General features: G+C 44.6%; 1 protein-coding gene and 1 long non-coding RNA gene across 17 annotated transcripts in view; one reads left to right on the forward strand and one right to left on the reverse strand.

The window, feature by feature from the left end:
- HELQ (helicase, POLQ like) overlaps positions 1–5533 on the forward strand; it is a 34349-nt gene extending 28816 nt beyond the window's left edge. For all 13 annotated transcript variants that reach the window (XR_014813447.1, XR_014813445.1, XR_014813443.1 and 10 more), the window contains 3 exons: positions 610–723; positions 1526–1660; positions 5320–5533. Coding sequence is in view for 9 of the 13 variants with exons in the window: in XM_084973601.1 (XP_084829727.1) it covers positions 610–723; positions 1526–1660; positions 5320–5427 (357 nt within the window). In the remaining 4 variants the exon portion in view is untranslated. The remainder of the gene's footprint in view (positions 1–609; positions 724–1525; positions 1661–5319) is intronic.
- Positions 1–24156, reverse strand: part of LOC102167078 (uncharacterized) — a 95288-nt gene that overhangs the window by 20606 nt on the left and 50526 nt on the right. The gene's annotated exons all lie outside the window — the stretch shown is intronic.

Raw genomic sequence — 24156 nt, forward strand, 5'->3', positions numbered from 1 at the left:
GAATAGGAGCTACAGCTGCTGGCCTACGCCAGGGCCACAGCAACTCAGGATCCGAGTCATGTCTGCAACCTACACCACAGCTCACAGCAATGCCGGATCCCTAACCCACTGAGCAAGGCCAGGGACCGAACCCGCAACCTCATGGTTCCTAGTCGGATTTGTTAGCCACTGAGCCACGACGGGAACTCCTGATGTTATTCTTTTAAATATTGCTGTACTGAGCTTTCTCTTGCACTTGAATCCTTCCATATGTAGTGTTTTGTCTTCAGGATAAATTTCCAGATATAGGAATTGTCTCCAGTCATTTGGGGAAGAAAATCTTTGCATCCACTTGGCCGATGTTTTGATACAAATGAACAGAATTCTTCCTATTGACTTATTTTTCAATTCCCAGCCTGTTTCCTCACCCTAAAGCCGTTTCATCAAATTGCTCAGTCTCTGCCCTGTTTCCTCCTAATATTTCTGCTTGGAGTCTTTGTTCACCTCTGGCTTAACCCAGCTTCCAGAGTTTACCCAAGGGAGAGTCCTCTGTGAGGCCACTACCATGAAAACTAGACTTTGAAATAACTTCCCAAATTTAAAGTCCGCATATTTCTTTGTACTCTGCAGGAACTGGAGGAGTTCTGGGTCTACAGAGCGCTTTTGGTGGAACTGACCAAGAAGCTGACTTACTGTGTAAAGGCGGAGCTGATCCCTCTCATGGAAGTGGCTGGAGTGTTAGAGGTTAGTAGCGCCCGTTTCCTGACGGCGGTGCCGACAGCTAACAGAAAAATCCGGTTTTACTGTCGTGTCACAGCTTAAGTGACAACAATAGCCTTATTGCTCATTTTTCATGGGACTCTTTTTTTTTTTTTTTTTTGTCTATTTAAAAAATAAATTTCTGCCATGACCTCCCAGAAATCCCTGTTCCTCCATGAGCAGTTCTGGTGAAAAATCACATTTGTAGGGGGGCCTTCCCTACATAATGTGTGTGCTACCCTCATTCTTAGCATCCCTTCCTTCCTCCACCCCAGCAAAGAGTCCCGCTTCTGTCAGTGTAGACAGTGCTTGTGGAAGGTAGTGGTAACTAGGTGGATTGTTTACATTTTTTAAGAGAGTGGGAATAAAGTATCTCCAGCTGATTTCTTTACTGTCTGTTTTGCACACACACACACACACACACACACACACACACGTGCCCCAAGCAGATGGTGAGAACATTTTCGGGATATTGCACTAAAGCATTTGATTGGGGATCTGAAATAATATCCATAGCCTAAATGCTCTAGTGAGTGTCTCAGTTCCGATTGCAACACACGTCAGTGGACATAAGCTGCACAGAAAGCCAACTCTCCGCGGTCAGATGGGAACCACCCAAGTGCATCTTTTAAAAATTCTCCGGATGCTAATGTGTTCTCTCTCCATATGTACTTCATTATCTTAGTTTATTCCTGTCTCTTGCATGTGAATGTTTTTCCTTCAATAAGATACTTATTTTTTCCTAAACCCACATTCTGGTCCCAATGATTTTTGTCATACTTTTCAGGGTCGAGCAAAACAGTTATACAATGCTGGTTATAAAAGTCTGGCACACTTAGCTAATGCAGATCCTGAAGTGCTGATAAGGACCATTGATCATTTATCCAGACGCCAGGCCAAGCAAATTGTCTCATCAGCCAAGGTAAGCAAACAAACCATTATTTAATCTTTTGATATTTTGCAGTGTAATCTCCTTATATTTTAGATATAAAAGCAACCATTTGACTATAGATGCAAAAGTGTACACTCAACAATATGTGGTTAAAAACAGTGCATGTCTTAGGACACAAGGCTTGCTAACAAGAGGAAAAGGGGCTCGTAAAAAGTACAGACACCTTCAAGCGTTCATTGAAGCGCAAGGAACTCTGGGACACGTTGAATTCTGCCTCTCACCCCTCCTCACAGAAGTCCTTTCCTCAGCATCCCCGACACCCGGTCTTCCCACCTTTAAACGCCTTCGCTGACCAGGACCTTACAACCTCCAAAATTAGGTAGTTCTGTGTTTGGGCTCAGAGTTTTTACAAAGAGCGTCCCAATAGAATGAGGCTGCCTTAAAATGTCAACCGTGGCACCGTGACATTATCCTGTGGAACCAGGCTCTGCCTCTGTGCGTCTGCTCATTCTTCACATACTTAAAAACAGCTCTTGTTGCCCCCGAGGGTTTCTCTTTTTCTTTTCTAGTTCTTTATCTGCGGTAAGTAATCTGTAGCCTCATCTGGTTGGAGGCTGCTCCCAACCCTGGTTTCCCTCTGCGGGACATGGTCCAGTGGTCATTACCCTCCCGCGCCATGTGGGTAAGTGCGTCACACAGCATCTGGGATTATTTCCTTCTTCTTCTTCTTTTTTGTCTTTTTTTGCCCTTTCTAGGGCTGCACCTGCAGTACATGGAGGTTCCCAGGCTAGGGCTCGAATCAGAACAGTAGCCACCGGCCTACGCCACAGCCACACCAACACGGGATCTGAGCTGCATCTGCGACCTACACCACAGCTCACGGCAACGCTGGATCCTTAACCCACTGAGTGAGGCCAGGGATCGAACCCCCAACCTCATGGTTCTTAGTTGTATTTGTTAACCACCGCGCCACGACGGGAACTCCAAGATTATTTCCTTCTTGATCTCAACTTTATTTTTTTTTTTTTTTTGTCTTTTTGCTATTTCTTGGGCTGCTCTTGCGGCATATAGAGGTTCCCAGGCTAGGGGTTGAATCGGAGCTGTAGCCACCAGCCTACGCCAGAGCCACAGCAACTCGGGATCCGAGCCGCGTCTGCAACCTACACCACAGCTCACGGCAACACCGGATCCGGATCGTTAACCCACTGAGCAAGGCCAGGGACCGAACCCGCAACCTCATGGTTCCTAGTCGGATTCACTAACCACTGCGCCACGACAGGAACTCCTTGATCTCAACTTTAGTTCTAGCCTTCTGGTCTGAAATTGCATAGTTTTTTTTTTTTTTTTTTTTTTAACTTCGTTGTTAGGCTATTGTCATATATAGATCAGAATTAGCTAAAAAGTAAATTTCCATTTTACTTTTTGGGATCCTGCTCACATTGTTTATATTACTTTAATTGACCTTCCAAGAGCCCTTCAAGGTGGCAGAGCTGGTTTTATATTAGGTTACATAGGACACTGTTACGTGTTCCATTAGATTAGTCCTTTGGGTTGGTAGGAATGAAGTTGCAGTTATTTCCATCGCTATAGCACATAGCACATTTTTCAGCCAGTAGTAGATGTTTAACAAATATTTGAATAAATAAAGAAATGAGAGTAAAAGAAATTAAGTGATTTACCCAAGGAAACACAGCTCGTCAGTAAGTGGTCAAGCAGGACTGCGGAGTTAGACTATTTTTAAGGATACAAAGGGAGCTGCCATAATAATGGCCAAAATAAGTGGCTTCCACTGTTTATTAGACAAGTTCAAGCACAGGCAGTTCATGGGTGACAGGAGGAATCCGTGGTGTGTCCCAGGACCCACCCTACTTCTGCCTCATTGCTCAGCCAGCCTTACTACCTGGTTTCCATCTTATGGATTAAGGTCCATGCTCTTGTTCCCACTGTCTCTTCTGCTTTCCAGCCGCTTGAAAGAGCAAAGTGGATATGCCGTGCGGGATTTTGAGTAGAAGAGTCGGTTAGAGGTTGCAAATAGGGGAGCCGGAATGGAAATAAAGAAACCAGCTATGATTATATTGAGGTTAAACAGTTTTTTGTAGGAATGCCACGAAAATGATGCGTGTCCTTAGCACATCATATCAGGAACCACAGGATGTCACTTTATCCCATTACTGATAACGTCTTTAATCATTTGGTTAAGGAAGTGTCATCTGGCAAGTTTGTCTACTGTCAAGTTTTTATTTTTCCCTTTGTAATTAGTATTCTGGGAAAGGATACTTTGGGACTATGCAGATGCCTTCGTCTTCATTACGCTTTCACACACTTGTTTTAGCATCCACTGATCGTTTTTGCCTGACTCACTTATTTCCATATCTGTCTAATGGTGATTTTCTACCTCCGTTATTCCTTCTACATTTATTTATTGGCATTTTACTTTGAGAAAAGACTTCCCTTCCTCATTTATTTCTCCGTTTATTTATATCAGAATGAACCATTGTTTCATACTTATCAAGGAGTTACAACCCATTACTATCATTAAAGATGGCCTCAGAGTTGGCCAGCAGGTGCCCCTGCCAGCTGGTCCCTGGGCCTTTTTGACCTGTTCCCATTATTACTGGAGTACTTTCTTAATTTCTGGCTCTATCTGTCAAGGCTAGTCATTGGGAACAGACACCACACAGTCATTTGAACAGGAAAGTGTAACGTAAAGAATGAGTCACTAGTAACAGAGGGTACTAGTTGGCTTCTCAGGGAGAGACAAATTGCTGCAAGTAATTTGCTGTTCATGGCGTCCTCTGTGTTCTAGTGATGCTGACACGTGAGCTTGGGTGGTTTACTTGTTACTCTTGTTGAGCCGTGGAGTGTTTACAGGATGTGCTGGGAAGTTCATTTTACATGCTCACCAGCCGCTGGAAAGCTTAGCTAATTACATTATAACTCCCTTTATATAATGGTAGAAAATGCTAGGTTTTATATCGAATTGGTAGAGAGTGGGTTTTTTCTCTATGTGATTTTGTTAAGCTTTTTATTACAGAAATGTTATAAGTAGTATAAGTATTTCATACCAATAATATACACAAAACCCAGCCGCAACAAACACCAACATGTTACTTCTAGTGTTTTAAAGAAACAGGAGGAAGATCATTATTCAGCAAATACTCACGGACACCCATTATGCACCGTGTTTAGAAATACTTCCTTTGCTCATTATGCTTCTTTCGAAATTAACCATGTTAACTTTAGGAGCTGGAATAAAACTTCTCTTTGAAACTTTGATAGGTTTTTAAAAGATAGCATACTAAACTTTGAGGAGTAATGAAATACATATATAAAGGATAATATTTTCAAGAACTAATTAAATTTTTGCAAAGTTGTCTTGAATTTTATAGATTAAAAGTTAATTTTTAAGTGGTTGACTCTTCAATAAAACAAATCTTTGAGAGTATTAAAGCTCCCTTATTTTTGGTATACCAAGTGCAATGATCAGCTAAAGTGGCTTTAACTAAATGCCTCAGCTTCATATTCTATAATCATTTGTTCTTAAGTGGCTAGCTTTCAATCTCATTGTCAGTTTTAATGTCTAGATTGCTGATATGTAGGGATTCCGGTATCTAATAGATGATGGTAAAATGTTAGCAGTTCTCTAGCAGTGCGTGTTTTTGCCTCATGTCTTGATTTTTTCATCATAGATGCTGTTGCATGAAAAAGCAGAGGCTTTGCAAGAAGAAGCGGAAGAGTTATTGAGATTACCTTCTGATTTCCCTGGTATTACGGCCTCTTCCATTGAAAAGGCATGAAGCTGTCCGATGAGCATTTTTGTATATGAATTATTTATTATATATATGTTTTATTAAAGACTCCCTCTAATTTATAAATGAAAAAATATATTTTAATTATAAAGAACTATTGATGATGTTTGAATATACCTCTTACCCATAATTGCATAAATAATTACACATTTCTCTGCTTCAAAATCTGGTATCTGGCACAAAATGAAATCTAATTTTCTCAACACACCTTTGTAACCAGATCTTTCATTATTCTCTAACCCATTTCTTTCATCAAACTGGACTATTGGAAATCCTGGAATTTTCTCTGGGCTTCCCAAACCCGCCATTTGCTATTCCCAGTGCGTGGAAAATTATCTTTAAAATGTACTGTATACTTTTAAGTTTCACCTCAAAATGCACGAATACTTTAAATCTCAAGTAGAAATGCTTTCTTCTCTGACACTGTCCAGGTTCAGCCCCGCCCCCACCCCACACTTGGGTTCTTTCCCTCCTCTACGGATTGTGGGCCCCTCATTTAGGCCCGTGTCTTTTTAATGCCACTAGTCTGAGGTCTCCTGGAGGCCAAGTCCTTCGTTATCATCTCCCTGCCACACAGCACCTACCACGGCTTTCTGTGCAAAGGAAGGACCTCTATAAAAATGAATTCTGCTCAAATGAATAATTGAAAGGTTCTCTTCAAACACAGCTTAAATATTGCCTTCCCCCCTCCCTTTTCAGATTCATAGGTTAATGTAGATGACTGGTTAAACTGAGAAAAAGTCATAACTAGCAATATTTATAAGTACTGAACTGGCTTAGCTAAAGTTTTCCTCACCTGTGAGGCATCCATTGGAAACTTCACAAATAGATCCACAGTCTAAGTTCTTTGGGCTTTAACATTTTCTTTTCTTCTTTTCTTTCCCTTTTTTTTTTTTTTTTTTTTTAGGGCCACACCCACAGCATATGGAGGTTCCCAGGCTAGGGGTCGAATCGGAGCTACAGCTGCCACCTACACCACAGCTCACAGCAATGCCAGATGCTTAACTCACTGAGTGAGGCCAGGGATCGAACCTGCAACCTCATGGTTCCTAACCAGATTCGTTTCTGCTGCTCCACGATGGGGACTCCTGCTCTAACGTTTTAGATCATTATAATATGGACGCACCTCGCACCTCGGAGATATTGTGGGTTCAGTTTCAGACCACCATGACAACGCAGCTAAGCAAGTCACATGAGTGCTTTGGCTTCCCAGTGCGTGTAAGGTTACGCTACACTACCCTGCGGTCTGTCATGTGCAATAGCAGTATGTCTAAAACAGTATGTATACACCACAATTAAGAATACTCTGTTAAATACTAACCATCATCGGAGCCCTTAGTAAGTCATAAATCTTTGTGCAGTGGATACATCAAAGCTCACTGATCAAAGAAAGATCACTGTAAGAAATACAATAACAACAAAAAAAGTTTGAAGTATTGCTAGAAATAGCAAAGTGTGATAGAGAGACGTGGAGTGAGCAAATGCTGTTGGAAAAGTGATGTCATTAAAGCAACTTGCCCAAGGTCATGTGAGATTAGTTGCCCAGAGGAGGGATTTAGACCCCGCCAATCCCGGTTCCAAGTCTGTGCCCTTGACTACAATATTGTCTCGGGTGAATTTCCCATTTTGTCCTCAGTGTTCCTCTCTCCTGCCGTTGGCTTTGCCCCTAGCGATACACTGCATCCCTCCCACCTCGCCCGTTTGCGTGAGGCGCAGGACGGCACCCTGAGGTCCTGGTAGGAGCCCGGGCTGTACAGCACGTGTTCCATTTGTTGCCGCTGAAAGGATCCTAAAAGAGCAGCTGGCTCGCTTGCGGGCGGCTTGGGTGCAGCCACTGAGGTGTGTTCCAGAGTCCAGTCTTCAGGGTGTTAAAATCTAGAAGCCCCCTCAAAAAACAAAAAACAACCACCACCAAAAAAATCTAGAAGCTGCCGTTTTATTAGTCTGCCCGTGTGGGTAAGGCTCTAAGTCCTGGTTCTTGCATACCAGTGTATAACAGACCGATTCGTGATCCCGCTTGAATTCGTTCACTGAAGATGAGAGACGGCAGGGTGGAAGACTATCTTCACAGAAACTCGAAAACCCTGTTCCTGTGGTCTCCCTCAGCCCCGATCAATGTCTCTCGAGGTCTGTCCAACGGAAAGGCTATACCGGGGGAGGGATGGGACATTAGCTCTAAAAGACACATTTTTTGGCCACGCCCACAGCATGGGGAAATTCCTGGGCCAGGGATCGAACATGTGCCACAGCAGCGACCCAAGCCGCTGCCATGACATCACCGAACCCTCAACCCTCTATGCCACAAGAAAACTCCAAAAGATATTAAAATGTAAAGAAATTGGAACAGTTCAGCTCTTGAGAAGAATGGAAAGGGAGCCCAGTGGAAACGGTGGAGAATAAAAATAGATTCAAATACATTTAAAAACTTAATGTTTGGTAAACATGCTCTTTTCAGGTTTGATGGTTAGAAACCCAGGTATATCTAGCTTAAAAGAGAAAATTCAGTAGCCAAATTCTCAAACCATGGCAGCGATAGGACGGGAACCAGAAGGCACCTCGGAACCAGCCAGCTCTTCTTTGCCAGGCAGCTCTGGAGGGACTGACCCGACAGCTTCAAGTCAAGGCGAAAAGAGCTCTCCTCGGGCCCTGCATGGAGAGAAGCCCCTGGGGGGATTTCTGATTGGTCAAACTGGTCCTTTGCCCACCTCTGTATCCTGGGTGTCCAGTGTTTTAGTTTTTTCAGAAGTCAGAGGGGAGGGGTGACAAGCAGAGAAATCAACAGCTAGTACAGGTGACACCTGGGTCACAGAGAAGAAGACAGATGACTCAGTGAATGGAGTTCGAGCAACTGCTGCCTCGAGTTTTAGGAAAATGTTAAGCTGAATTTCTACCTGTGTCCTTAAACCAAGTGAAATTTTAGACAAATGAAAGGGTTTAAGTGTGGCCATTCTGATGATGTCAGCTGAATGCACTGAAGCGTTGGGAAGGTACCTGCAGTTCCCTTGTATCAAAAGCTTCAACATGTTAAAATATCAGCAACTCCAATGCGGTGTCAAGCTCCCCTTATTTTTTCCAAGCTATGAGTAAGCTTGCCCATTTCTAGGATGCCTAACTTCACCAAGATCTGTCTTTCTTTTTTTGGAGGAGGGGTGCACCCGCAACATACAGAAGTTCCCAGGCTAAGGGTCAAATCAGCTGCCGGCCTACACCACAGCCACAGCAACTCGGGATCCAAGCCACATCTGTGACCTACACCACAGCTCATGGCAACGCCGGATCCTTAACCCACTAAGCGAGGCCAGGGATCGAACCTGCAACCTCATGGTTCCCAGTCAGATTTCCTCAACCACTGAGCCACGACAGGAACTCCCAAAAAGAGTAGATTCTAACAGGTGCTGCTGAAACTTCTTGCTTGTCGATGCAGCAGGAGGAAACATCTTTCCCATTGTTTATTCCAAATGCATAAATGGCTAGTGGCTTCATTCACACAGATTCATAATGGCTAGTGGCTTCACTCACAGAGTGGTTACTAGGTTCCTATGTCTACAGGGTGTGAGCAGGCCAAGTTCAAGGCATCCCATCCCAGGCTGCTGTTTCACTGGAGTGCACTTCAGTGATCTCTGTTGAATGGGGAGCTTGAATTCTGCTCTTGGAAACACGGGCTCTGGCTGGTCTCTGCCGGGATTGTAAGGGAATTTTTCCATCGGTAAATCAAATTGCTTGGAAGAGAAGGAGCTCCATTCCTTTCATTTCCGAAACCATTTGTCACATCCATATTGCGAGTTAGGAGACTTCTGAGTGCTGGGAGTTCCCACTATGGCGCAACGGAAACAAATCCAACTAGTATCTGTGAGGACGCAGTTTTAATCCCTGGCCTTGCTCAATGGGTTAAGGATACAGCATTGCCATGAGCTGTGGTGTGAGTCGCAGACGCAGTTTGGATCTTGAGTTGCTGTGGCTGTGGTGTAGGCCAGCAGCTGTAGCTCCGATTAGATCCCTAGCCTGGGAACTTCTACATGCCAGGGGTGTGGCCCTAAAAAGCAAAAACAAACAAACAAACAAAAAAACACTTCTGAGTGTTATTTGGGTATTTTATTTAAGCACTTCAGTTTCGTGTTGCTTATAAACCAAACTAAAATCATAGGTTTGTTTGTTTCTTTCTTTTTATGGCTGCACCCAGGGCATATGGAAGCTCCCAGGCTATGGGTCGAATCAAAGCTGCAGCTACCGGCCTACACCGCAGGCACATTAACACTGGATCCAAGCCACATCTGTGACCTGCACCATAGCTTGCAGCAATGCCAGATCCTTAAGCCACTGAGCAAGGCCAACTCGCTCATGGATGCTAGTTGGGTTCTTAACCCCCTGAGCCACAACGAGAACTCCAACCTGCACTTTCTATTGAGGGTCGACACCTGCCCCCTTCTCCCACTCTCCCCCGAGGAGATGGGCCTAATGTCAGCTGTCCCCTGACTGCAAATTGCAAAACCGAACTAACGCCATAGGCTATGAGTGTATGAGGTGGCTTTTCTGTCTCTGCCGTCTCTCAGCAGATGGCCTGACATACATATCGCATTCTGGTTTATGTTTATTCAATAATACAATTGTTGTCTTTCTCTTCTTTGTAGAGAGATTTTCTGGGCTGTGAAGAGATCTTGATTTTAATCACATTTCCCCAACAAACGCCAACTGGTTAGTGGTGTTCAAATGCAAACTCTTTAAAACTCAGAGGTGAGATCCTTAACCCACTGAGCAAGGCCAGGGATCAAACCCACAACCTCATGGTTCCTAGTGGGATTCTTTTCCACTGAGCCATGACAGGAACCCTGGCAAAGAACTTTTTTTAAGGACTGAACTGTGTCCCCCTAAACTTATTTGTTGAAGCCCTCAACCCCCAATACCTCAGATTATGAGTGTACATGGAGATAGAGTCTCAAAGACATAATGAAGGCAAAATAAGGCCATTAGAGTGGACCTCACTCCAATATGAATGGTGTCCTTCTAAGAAGAGGAGATTAGGACACAGACGCACAGAGGGAAGACCTCTGAATGCACAGCAAGAAGACGGCCGTCTACAAGCCAAGGAGAGAGGCCTCAATGCAAACCATTGCTGTCAACAGCTTCATCTCAGGTTTCTAGACTCCAGAATAGTGAGAAAAGAAATTCCTGTTGGTCAAGCCCCCAGTCTGCTGTACTTTTTTATGACAGCCCTTGTAAACTAACGTAGACGTGTACAAATCTTTTACAGAAAATAATACCATTGTTAAAAGTCCTCAAAGCTGCAACGGAAAATCCTCACGAGAGAGATGACTTTTGAGTTTGGTTCTGAAAAACGAAGGGGAACTGTTGGCACCCAGTGAGCTTGTAAGCATTATTTGGAGTTGCTCTGCTTATTTTGAGAAAAAAGCACTTGCCATTTTGCCAAAAAAAAAAAAAAAAAAATGAGTAAATCTGAAACACCAAGCTTAAGGCTATAATTTAGTATCGATGAAATAAACACAAGCAAGAAATTCATTTAAACCTCATTCAAACAGCAATGTGTGCCAGAGACAATGTGGAAGCTGCCTGGATTGCTTTGATAGGGTTTTGTGGTGAGCTAATCTTAGGGCAACAGATGACCAATTAGGCCATTGAATCTATTGGCTGGAATCCCTGTTGCTGAGTGTTTGCACCATGGTCAGCCCCGGGCCTGCAGCTGCCTCGAGGGATGGATGTGGTGCACAGCCACGTGGCACATCCCAGCTGCCTCCTAGTGTGACCTGGAGAGCTGCAGAGGTGGGAAAACCAAAACCCACGCTCTGCTTCCCAGACGTCTTCGCGGCTAGGGCTGCAGACGTGAACGAGCTTACACCAGAAGACGCGCGCCCGCCTCTCCTGCACACCACTCGCCTGCCCTGGAGAGGCTGACTCTCTCTACCTCAGGTTTCTGGGTCTGTAAAACCCAGGCGACAGCATCCACCCAACAGGGTTGCTGGGAGAACTGAGCGGAGTCATACAAACTGCTTGGGATGGCACATGGTATCAGTAAGCGCTGGCTTTATTCTCATCTTGGTTGTGGTGGTTACTTTGAAGGTGGATGTGCAGTGCAGGCCATCTCGATGCTATGTGGCCATCCTCCTCTGCCAAGTGCTGCCCTGGGGTTTTCTACAGCCTGGGTCTGGCACCCATCATCAGCTTCCTGTGTGTCCCGAGGCCGCTGGTCATGGATCAAGGCTGTGCAAGTGTGCCTTTAAGTCCTGCTTCAGCCTCCCATTCCCTGGTGGGCCAATTCTGCAAGATGCCTTTTATTTATTTATTTATTTATTTATTTATTTATTTAGGTCTTTCTAGGGCTGCATGTGTGGCATATGGAGGCTCCCAGGCTAAGGGTCGAAGCAGAGCTACAGCTGCCAGCCTGCGCCACAGCCACAGTAACATGGAATCCGAGCCACGTCTGCAACCTACACCATAGCCCACTGCAAAGTTGGATCCTTAACCCACTGAGCGAGGCCAGGGATTGACCCCACATCCTCATGGAGACGAGTCGGATTCATCACTGCTGAGCGGCAATGGGAACTTTTACAACATGCTCTTGAGACTCGGGACAGAGGCCCAGCCTGGAGCGCTCTCTTCCACGCCCTACAGTAATTTTGTTAGGGCTTAATTACGTTTTTAGAAATCCCTTTTTTTTTTTTTAATTGCAAAAATCTGTTTTTATTTTTGGGCATCACGTTTTTTTCAGAGGTTGACAACAAAAGTGTGTCCTGAATTCAGTTCATGGATTTTTTTTTCCCTTTTTTAAAAAATTAATTAATTAATTAGTTTTTTAAAATTATTCAGATGAATTTATCACATCTGTAGTTGTATAATGATCATCACAATCTGATTTCACAGGATTTCCATCCCACAGCCCAAGCACATCCCCCCACCCCCCAAACTGTCTCCTCCGGAGACCGTAAGTTTTTCAGTGTCTGTGAGTCAGCATCTGTTCTGCAGAGAAGTTCAGTGTTTCCTTTCTTCAGATTCCACACATCAGTGAAGGCATTTGATGTTGGTGTCTCATTGTATGGCTGACCTCACTTAGCATGATAGATTCTAGATCCATCCATGTTGCTAAAAGAAATCCCTTTCTTGAGTTCCTGTTGTGGCTCAGTGGTAACAAACCTGAGTAGTACCCATGAGGACACAGGTTTGATCCTCTCTTAGAGGGTTAAGGATCTGGTGTTGCTGTGAGCTGTGGTGAAGGTCACAGACACGTGTTGCTGTGGCTGTGATGTAGGCAGGCAACTGCAGCTCCAATTCGACTCCTAGCTTGGGAACTTCCATTGGTACAGGTGAGGCAAGAGGAGGAGTGGGGAGAGGAAGGAGGAGGGGGAGGAGGGGGAGGGGAGGGGAAGGAGGAGTGGGGAGAGGAAGGAGGAGGGGGAGGGGGGAAGGGGAAGGAGGGGGGAGGGGGAGGGGAGGGGAAGGAGGAGCGGGGAGGGGAAGGAGGAGGGGGAGGAGGGGGAGGGGAGGGGAAGGAGGAGGGGGGAGGGGGAAGGGGAAGGAGGGGGGAGGGGGAGGGGAGGGGAAGGAGGAGCGGGGAGGGGAGGGGGAGGATGTGCCCTCAGGTTCATGAGATGGAAGCAGGACCAGAATGCCACCAGACATCATCTGTGCCTCTCCCAGGCTGTGTCCACCTTTGCTTTGCTCGGCGCATCTGCATCTCTCTCTCTCTGTCGCTCTGTCTCTGTCTCTCTCTTCCTCTCTCTCTGCAGACAGGCTCCCTGGGCTCTACAGACGTGTGGTGCCAGACGGCTGCCCCACAGCAGTGGCTTCAGAACCCCGTTCACAGGGCCTCCATTTGCAGACCCGAGGGCACCCTCCCGGATCTCTGTCTCACGTTTAGTTTTCATTCCCATCCTTGGTCAGCCAACCGTGGCGGGAAAAAATGGCCATCACACCTCACAAATTTGCTGCACAGAACCAATCCCGTGGACTGAGGAGGAGAAGTCATTTTTAGAGGCAGGAAGAGTAGGCAGAGACACGACGTTGTGTGTATAACAATATCCCAGGGAGCAAGGAAGTGAAATTACTGTAACTCCTAAACTGACTGCAGATAGGAGAATCATGCTTCACATTTTAAACGTATTATAAGCTTTGCCTGTGAATGTGTATTCATGCATAACAACTTAAGACAACCCACATTAGCTCTGTGGCTTTAGTACTTCCCTTATCCAAGCAGGACAGTATGGCTATTCTGAGTATAGTTATCAAAGTAACTAGAAAGCGAACTAATGAGATAAATAAAAACAGAATCCTGGATGTTGCTGGGTATCTAAATCATGCTTGGGATGCAAATTAGACCATTTGGAAGGGGCAGCCATTTATTCAGGCCACCAGGGCACCATTTGAGGAATTATTTATTATTCTGGGAAGTGAGGGCAAATAGGATCCTAGTGACTGAAAAATTTGAGGCTGCTTCCAAAAACTCTAATTTGCGCCAAGGGAGTACAAAGAAGAATCCGGGTAGAATAAACAGCCAGATAAATAACCCAAAAGCAGAGTCTTAGCCAAGGGGGAAGCCATGTTGGAGAGCTCAGGTCCTGATGGAAAGACTCAGGGTGTTTTGTAGTAAGGTGACCACAGCAAACTGACCGACCTGAGCTCTGACATTGGGACGTCAGTATCCAGGGCATAAGCCTTCACTGATACGCCGCTGAGCTTGGGGCTGAGGCCCCAAAATGGCAAATAAGTAGGAGGAGCAGACTCCTGCTCTCACTGGGTTGCTGGCATCCACTTTTCACACAGCCCGTTCTGCTCACCACTTACCTGAGGCAGGTTTCCTCCACTGCCACAAGACGGATTGCCAAAGCATTTTTTTAAAGTCCTCATGGGTAGTTTCCACGCAAAGAAAGTTGTTTTCATTTTCAGAATTAGTATTTCAATGATTTAAAAGCTAATTATTTCTTACGCTTTTAAGAAGTCACAGTTTTTTTGGTTGTTTTTTTTTTGTCTTTTTGCTATTTCTGTGGGCCGCTCCTGCGGCATATGGAGGTTCCCAGGCTAGGGGTCCAATCGGAGCTGTAGCCACCAGCCTACACCAGAGCCACAGCAACACAGGACCCGAGCCACGTCTGCGACCTACACCACAGCTCACGGCAACGCTGGATCGTTAACCCACTGAGCAAGGGCAGGGACCAAACCCTCAACCTCATGGTTCCTAGTCGGATTCGCTAACCACCGTGCCACGACGGGAACTCCAGAAGTCACAGTTTTTAAAGCATATAATTCTCGCTATGTACCTAGGCAATTTTAGCACTCATCTTAAAGATAGATTTTTATTTATTATTATTTTTATTTCTTTGCTTTTTAGGGCCGCACCTGCAGCATACGGAAGTTCCCAGGCTAGGGGTTGAATTGGAGCTACAGCTGCCAGCCTCCGCCACAGCCACAACAACTCGGGATCTGAGCCGTGTCTGTGACATACACCACAGCTCATGGCAATGCCAGATCCTTAACCCACTGAGCGAGGCCAGGGATTGAACCCGCATGCTCATGGATACTAGTCAGATTCGTTTCTGCTGCACCACAACAGGAACTCCAAAGATGAATTTTTAAAGTGAGTGGATTCCCTTAAGTATTTCCAGCTATATTTATACTTTTAGGAGTTCCCATTGTGGCTCAGTAGGTGAAGAGCCCAATTAATATCCATGAGAATGCAGGTTTGATCCCTGGCCTCCCTCAGTGGTTAAAGTTCTGGCATTGCTGCAGGCAGATTTGGCTCAGATCCTGTGTTGCTGTGGCTGTGGCATCAACCTGCAGCTGCAGCTCCCATTTGACCCCTAGCCTGGGAACTTCCATATGCCACAAGTGTGGCCTGAGGAGAAAAGAAAAGAAAATAGAAAAGAGAAAAGAGAAAAGAAAAGGAAAAGAAGAGGAAAAGAAAAGAAATTAGGATATATTTGTTGGCACCTAAAAGTATCACAGACAGGTCCTAGCCACTCTGCACTCTGCTTAATGGATAAATCAGCCCTATTAATGACCACATTTTCCTTAGATTATGGCATTAAGAACTGTAGTAATTATATCGGGGACTGCAACCTAGGTCAGGATTGTGAGATGAGTTGGTCAGGCTGAAACTTCTGGTTGTTCTGATACCTCTCAAGTATCTAAGAAGATAATTCTCTAAGAGTATGGAATAACATCTGGAAATTCCCAGGCTAGGGGTCTGATGGGGCTTGCAGCTACATGGCCAGCAATGCAGGATCCAAGCCATGTCTGGGACCTACACCACAGCTCATGGCAATGCCAGATCCTTAACCCACTGAGAGAGGCCAGGGATTGAAGCCAAATGCTCATGGATACTAGTCAGGTTCATTACTGCTACGGCACAATGGGAACTCCCAGATATATCTGAATTTTAATTTCTTTTAAAAATCATAAGAAAAATATTATTATAACAATAATGAATATATAATATCAAATCAATCTTGGGTTATAATTTTTTTTGGGGGGGGTTGCCTTTTCTAGCGCTGCTTTCCGCGGCATATGGAGGTTCCCAGGCTAGGGGCTGAATCAGAGCTGTAGCTGCTGGCCTCCACCAGAGCCACAGCAACGCAGGATCCGGGCCGCGTCTGCAACCTACACCACAGCTCACAGCAACGCCGGATCCTTAACCCACTGAGTGAGGCCAGGGGTAGAACCTACAACCTCATGGTTCCTAGTCAGGTTCATTAACCACTGTACACGACGGGAACTCCGGGTTATACTCATTTTTATTCTCATGAATTAAATACAATTTTTGTTTTTTGTTTTTTTTTTGTTTTTGGACCGCCCCCATGGCATGCGGATGTTCCCAGACTAGGGGAATCAGAGCTGCAGCAGCCACAGCAACGCAGGATCCGAGCTGCCTCTGTGACCTACACCAGAGCTCATGGCAACACCGGATCCTTAACCCACTGAACAAGGCCAGGGATCGAACCTGGGTTCTCGTAGATGCTAGTCAGATTCGTTTCCACCGGGCCACTACAGGAACCCCCTAAAATACATTCTTAATGTTTTTTTCCCACAAAGGCAGAAGTGGCCAGGGCCTCCGAAAGTCACAAAGTGACCCTGGCCACTCAGCACACATCCTGGGTGTGAGCCCTATCGGACTCTCATTCTTAAATCAACCTAAACAATTCTGACACCCCACCTAGACAAGGCCCCTCTTGACAATGTATTGTACATTTCTTTGGCTCTTCAGATATTTACTATCTGAATGCGGAGAATTCTGCATTTTTTTCATTGGTTTGTTTATACTATCCCCAAAGGCATTCAACCCTTACATAGTTAAAACACCATCTAATTGATAAAAATTTGGAAAGTCAATTTATAAAGGAAGCTTTTCAAAGGGAAGATATGCACAGAAAAATAGCGTTAGTCATCAGAGACATGAACACTGAAACCACAGTGAGACGGGATTTCATGCCCTGTACGGGCGTATGATGGGCATGTTAAATGACAACGCCTGGTGCTGGTGGGGGTGGGGACAACCGGGAGGGACTCCTATGGGAGCGTCGCCCTGTGGGGGTGCAGCCACTTGAGAAGAAAGTGTTGACAGGTTCATAGTGACCCTGTGACCCAACAATTTCACTCCTGGCTACTTATCCCAGAGAAATGAAAATATGTGTCCACAAACAGATTGAGAGAAGGCTCTAAGCAGCTTCATTCGTAATAGCCCCAAATGGGCAACAACCTAAAATACTCATCCATAGAAAATCGATAACCAAGGTGTGATATATTCACGTAATGGAAACCGCTTAGGAACAAGAAAAGAATGAATTCTGATACACACAACAGCCTGAATTAACCAAAAAAAATTACGCTGTGCAGATGGGCAACAGGCCTATGAAAAGATGGTCAACGTTGCTAATTATTAGAGAAATGCAAATTAAAACTACCATGAGGTATCACCTCGCCTTGATTATGTTGCCAGAATTCGGCCTCTGAAACAAACCGAAATGCAGAGACAGAGTTTTGGGTAAAGGAGAAAAAAATAGCTTTATTGCTTTGCCAAGCAAAGGAGGGTCACAGCAGGCTAATGCTTTAAAGACTGCCCCCCCCCAAAAGAATTGCGAGGAATTTTATAGTAAAAAGGAGAAAAACATGTTTGCAGATAGGAATCGGGATTGGGACAAGCATGCATTCCTCTTCCTTCAAAGCTGGAGTCAGAAACATGATCCCGCTGGGGGTCTCTGGGTTATTGCCGGGAACAACGGAACTTGCGCAAAGGGCATACGGATCAGAGGTTAGAACAATCTAGAAAGCTTCCTGAAAACATCACGTACTAATAATCCTTCACCCACAGGCAATGATGCTGGGGGTGCCTAATCTTTAGCTTGTGGGTGATTGTGTTTAGGGTGTAACCAAGTCAGGGAGAAGGACAAGGAAGGACGCTAAGCTGTTCAAAGCATTCATTTCAAAAAGAAGCGTAAGGACTATAACTTTTCTCTCAGGGTGTGAGGCGCCTGTATCAGTTAGAGTGGCCTTCATTTAAAAGTCTACAAATAGCAAATGCTGGAGAGGGTGTAGAGAAAAGGAACCCTCCTACACTCTTAGTGGGAATGTAAGTTGGTACATACACTATGGAAAACAGGACTGGATGTTCTTTGAAAAACTAAAACTGGGAGTTCCCGTTGTGGCTCAGTGGTTAACGAATCCAACTAGGAACCATGAGGTTGCGGGTTCGATCCCTGGCCTCGCTCAGTGGGTTAAGGATCCAGCGTTGCCATTAGTTGTGGTGTAGGTCAAAGACGAGGCTGGGATCCCGAGTTGCTGTGGCTGTGGTGTAGGCCAGCGGCTACAGCTCCAATTCAACCCCTAGCCTGGGAACCTCCATATGCCATGGGTGTGGCCCTAGAAAATACACAAAAAACCCCACAAAACCTAAAACTGGAGTTGCTGTATGAACCAGCAATCCCACTCACGGGCATACATCCAGACACAACTATAAATCAAAAAAGATACACGCACCCCAGTGTTCATAACACCATTATTCACAATAGCCAAGACCTGGAAACAACCTAAGTGTCCATCAACAGATGAATGGGTAAAGAAAATGCGGTACATATACACAATGGAATATTACTCAGCCATAAAAAATAATGCCACAATGCCAATTGCAGCTACATGGATGGACCTAGAGATTATCATACTAGGTGAAGTCAGAAAGGGAAAGACAAATGCCATGTGATATCATCTAATGTGAAATCTAAAATAGGACACAAATGAACTTATCCATGAAACATAAACATACTCACAGACATAGAGGACAGATTTGTGGTTGCCAAGGGGGACGGGGATAGGAGAAGGATGGATTGGGGTTTGGGACCAGCAGATGCCAAGTATATATAGAACAGATACATAACCAGGTCCTACTGCATAGCACAGGGAACTATATTCAATAAACCATAATCAAAAAGAAAAAAATTTTAATAAATAAAAACATTATGTTGAGTGAACGAGTATTACACAAGAGTACACAATGTATGATTTTAGCGATTTTTTAAAGTTCTAGAGCAGGCTAATCTAATATATGGTGAAAAAATTAGAACAGTGATTGCCTTTGTGACAGAGAGAGGGATTTACCAGGAATGGATTTGAAGGAAATTTAGGAGCGATAGAGGTTTGGTTTCACATATTTGTCAAAACTCAAAACTCATCCAACATTACACTTAGGGTTTGTGCATTTCACTTGTTAAAAAACAAAATTCAACAGAATAGATTGTAAAGATCTTACTGGCTTTCTTCAATGACTCATGAGTCAGACAGCATCCAATCTACGGAACGGAGCTCTGAGGAGCTGCACAAAATGAAACATATTTATAGGCAGAAAGGAGTGAACAAGAAAGTTGTACTAGTCAAAAAAACCAAAAAGGTCGGAGTTCCCATCTTGTCACAGCAGAAACGAATCCGACTAGGAACCATGAGGTTGCAGGTTCTATCCCTGGCCTGGCTCAGCGGGTTAAGGATCCGGTGTGGTGTGGGTTGCAGATGTGGCTCGGAGCTGGTGTGGTGAAGGGTGGCAGCTGTAGCTCCAATTAGACCCCTAGCCTGGGAACCTCCATATGCCACGGGTGTGGGCCTAAAAAGCAAAAAAAAAAAAAAAAAAAAGAAAAAAAGGTTATTGCAAGGTCACTTCCTTTTAGGGATGGATGGGGTCTAACATGCAGGTTACTTAACTAGCGCTGATCAGGTGATTCCTGACTGACTGGTTTAAGATGTCATTTCTGGGAGATGCGGAAATTGTACCTGTTTCAGTTTAGTGACAAGAGGTTTAGCATAAGTGACTCCTTTTGGGGCCTGCTGTCTTGATTTAACACACTGTATGTAAATTTTACCTAAAAACAAAAAGAACCATAAACAAAATATTGAACTACAGGTAATCATGTGTGTGTTGAAGTCTTTAAGAGTAACACCGTCTTCCGCTTACACGGCAATAGCAAAACAAACAAACAAAAAGTTGACAGACAGAATTAGACATTTCTCCAAAGAAAATATACAGACGGCGAATAAGAACCTGAAAAAAAGTTGTGTCATTTTTCATTAGAGAAATAGAAATCAAAATCACAATAGAATATCACTTCACACCTACTGGGATAAATACTATAAAAAAGACAATAATAACAAGTGTTTGCAAGGATGTGTAAAAATTAGAAACCTCATGTATTGCTGGTGGGAACATAACATGCTACCGTCACCGTGGAAAAACTTGCTTCAAGACGCTGAACACAGAGTTGTCATATATGACTCAGCAATTCCACTCCTAAGGCACATACCCAGGGGAACTGGAAACATGTGTCCACAAAAAACGTGTGCATGAATGTTCAGAGACGCCTTACACATAACAGCCCCCAAATGGAAAAAACACAAATTTCTGTCAACTGATAAGTGGACAAGTAAGAGGTGCTACATCCACATGATAGCATAGCAGTCAGTGGGAAAACACTCACTTTGTGCCACAGAGATTATCACAGAACACGGACCAGAGTTCCCTGCACTCTACAGCTGGTCCCCACTGGCCAATCATTCCATACACCTCAGTGTGTTTTTAAATAAAGTTTACTTGTTAGGGTTGGGATTGGAATAAGGTTATGTCCAGCATTTTTTCATAGATTATTTTTTAAACATTTTAAAATTGAAGTATTGTTGGTTTACAATGTTGTGTTAATAGGTTCTTTAATATGAGTTTTTCCTTCAGAAGTGGGCATGCCTTTGTCTCATGTGTGTCTAAAGAGCTTCAGATTGAGGATAAGGGCTTGCCTCTATCGGCCACTTAGTGAGCTCCCACCTGGTGGCAAATGAAATAAATTAATGGGACCCACGTTTCTCAGCAACAGTATTTTCCATCATCTATCCATTTTATGAAATCATAACAAAGCCTAATACAATATTTAAATAACTGCGCAACGATGCCCAACCCAACTATTCAGTGCAAGTTGTGGGCACCACTGCCAACCCAGCTCACTGAGCTCTCCAACATGCAGCTCGGCCGCAGTCAGGGTGCAAACAGTAGCCATTACAAGGCACAAGTCCCCAGCACTAAATTGGTTCTACCGCCAGGACTGCTTCCTATATAGGCCACCTTCCTCCTTAACTCCTTCTTCGGAGTCAACAAAGCAGGAAATACTTTCATCCCACTTCATAGCACTTCTTTCTTGAGAGGCCTCAACTACCTGACACCTGGTCCCAGGTTAAGAACACAGTAGGGAGTCTGTCCTATATATAATTTTGGGATAGGACACCTCCTCCCTCTCTCCTCAACCACCACCCCATTTCCAATACATTTGCTGGAAATTTCCTTTTCTGCCCAAGTTTGCATTCTTTATACTGTTTCTAGAACCTGGAAGTAACATTATATTATGTCCCACTTAACTCACTTTATTGTGCTTTTTTTGCCATGAATGCAATTAGCCAGTTCCACCAGGGCCTTCGTTATCCCAGAGACAGGTGACCAAAATGGGGTGGTCAGCTCTCCTCTGGGGACTTCTGAATAATCCCTCAGCCTGCACCACAATAACCTATCTGGTTACTCTGTGTGACCTCTGGGACTTAAGAGTCCTCACTCTAGAGACACTTGCTGCTTTCTTTGATACCCCTGGTTCACCTTCTGGCTCCAAGTACCCACTTTCCCACAGACTCGGAAAGAAATACATACTTATGGTATATATAGACATGAGCTTAATAAAAAAAAATTTGAAAATCCATCTAGAGCTACAGAGAAATGCACATACATATTCTATAAACAGGCATCTACACAGAGAGGAAACAGAACTATAGCTTGCCTTTTTAAAATATAAATCTGATCATACATCCTCATTCCAGTTTGAAGGCCTTCTAATGGCCCCCGTTTCTGCAAGGACACTGCAAGACTCCGCGATGCCAGGCCCCTTGCTCTCCATGTCCAGCCATCCCAGCCTTCTCTCCACCCCTCTCCTTTCCCTTATCCTTACACACGCCATCTCCTTGGCCTTGATGCTTCCCACTCTCCAACTTGCTTTTTTAGGGCTGCACCTGCAGCATATGGAAGTCCCCAGGCTAGAGGTCAAACCAGAGTCTACACCACAGCCACAGCAACGTAGGATCTGAGCCACACCTGTGACCTACACCACAGCTCCTGGCAACACTGGATCCTTGACTCACTGAGAGAAGCCAGGGATTGAACTCAAATACTCATGGATACTAGTCAGGTTCTTAACCTCAGGAGACATGATGGGAATTCACCACCACCAGCACCACCAGCACCAAATTTACCCAGTTGTGTACTGACCTTGCAGCTCCTCACTTGTTTTACCACTGGAACTCCCCCACCCACCCAAGTTCAAATCCTCCAACATACGCGGGTACAACACATCATCTTCTCTGGCGCATTGGTCACCACACTTGCAATTTTACTTTCGCATGATTTTATCTTTTTTATTTATTTTTTTCTTCTTTCTAGGGCCGCTTCCCATGGCATATGGAGGTTCCCAGGCTAGGGGTCTAATCGGAGCTGTAGCCACTGGCCTACGCCACAGCCACAGCAACACCGGATCCGAGCTGCATCTGCAACCTACACCACAGCTCATGGCAACGCCGGATCCTTAACCCACTGAGCAAGGGCAGGGATCGAACCCGCAACGTCATGGTTCCTTCGGATTCGTTAACCACTGCGCCACGACGGGAACTCCTACTCTTGCGTGATTTTTAAAAAACAAAACAAACAACCAAAAAAAAAAACCATCTGAGAGTTTCCACTGTAGCACATTTGGTTGCTGATCCGCTTGTTTCTGTGGAGGTGCCAGTTCAATCCCCGGCCCAGTGCAGTGAGTTAAGGATCCAGTGTTGCTACAGCTGTGGTGGAGACTGCAGCTGAGGCTCAGCAGCAATCCCTGGCCCAGGAACTTCCGCACGCCCTGGGTGCATCCAAGAAAGAAAAAACAAAACTGTCTGACTCCCCAGTGAGTCTGGGAGCCGGAGAGCGCAGGGACCCTCCCGCTTGCTGTCCAGGCCGGTGCTTGGCACATGACAGACCCTGGGACATTTTGAATGTCCAGATGAATGAACAAACATGTGACAGCAACTTGAAGAATGATATACGCTCGATACATGTTAACGTCCTTCTTTCTAGCCTCCAGCATATATTTGCTTTTAGTTTCTCTTCGTTGCAGTGTATAGTTTGATCAACAAAAGAAATTAAAACTATAGTAAAGTCTTACCCCAACAACTGAAAACAGCATAATATCTGTGTACTATTTACACAGCCTGGAGGAACCACAAATGTCTAAGAAATTGCCCTCCAAATTAGGAAAATCTTAATTTTCTAGACAGACAAGTGAAAAGATGATTATTTTCTGAAGACGCCTTGCAATCAGCTGTTGTCTTACAAGTGTTTGTAGTTGCTGGCCAGGTCAGTCTTCTGTGAGTCCCTAAAAACCCACTGCTGCTCCTGAAAGGCAATCCAAGGCCATATGGAAATGAAGCCACTTCATAATTGCTAAATGGTTGGTATGGACTGGTCCTAATTCATTTGAAGATTTTTATTTCTACATCATTATCGTTACATAATTTGTGAGTCACTAAATCTGGGGGAGCTGGTGGAAAACCTCTGGACTTGGAATCAGAAAGCCGGGTCCAAATCTACTTTCCGAGATTAGTGTGAAGATTAAATGAGTAATAAGAATGACAGAAACGACTCATCTGTTGAACGAGTACTTCATACTGCATGTGGAGCCAGATGTGTTACATATATTAGGTTAATTGAGTCTCAAAAAAGCACTGTGAAATACGCATTATTATAGCCAGTTTCCAAATGAGGAAATTGAGGCTCTGGGAAGCTGAAAAACTGGCCCAATATTCCACACCCTTCCAAGCTGCAGGGCTAGGATACATGTAAAAGACCTCTAGCTAAGATGCATATAAGCTGGAACTTACCCCCCAAAATAAGGTGTCTAATTATAAAGTGTCTCTGAAATGACAAATTTTATTAGTATTACCACATATTCCTCCTATGTGCCTCATTTTGCATGTGAGGACCCAAGCTCTGAGACGGACACGTCCAAGTGTAAGAATCGGGATGGAAAGGCAATTATACAACGCAGAGCAGATAACAGCCGGAAATGTAACTTCCTCAAAGAAGTTTTGCCTGAGTCTCCAGGCAGCTGAACTCCCCCATGACACATTCTCACAGCATCCTGACCTTGCTAGAACATACCACATTCGTTAGTGTTGTATATA

The sequence above is a fragment of the Sus scrofa genome, chromosome 8, assembly GCF_054392235.1.
Source record: "Sus scrofa isolate SSC_HxYL_T2T_F1_AM1 chromosome 8, Sscrofa_HxYL_maternal_Yorkshire_Landrace_v2.0, whole genome shotgun sequence".
NCBI classification, from domain to species: Eukaryota; Metazoa; Chordata; class Mammalia; order Artiodactyla; family Suidae; genus Sus; species Sus scrofa.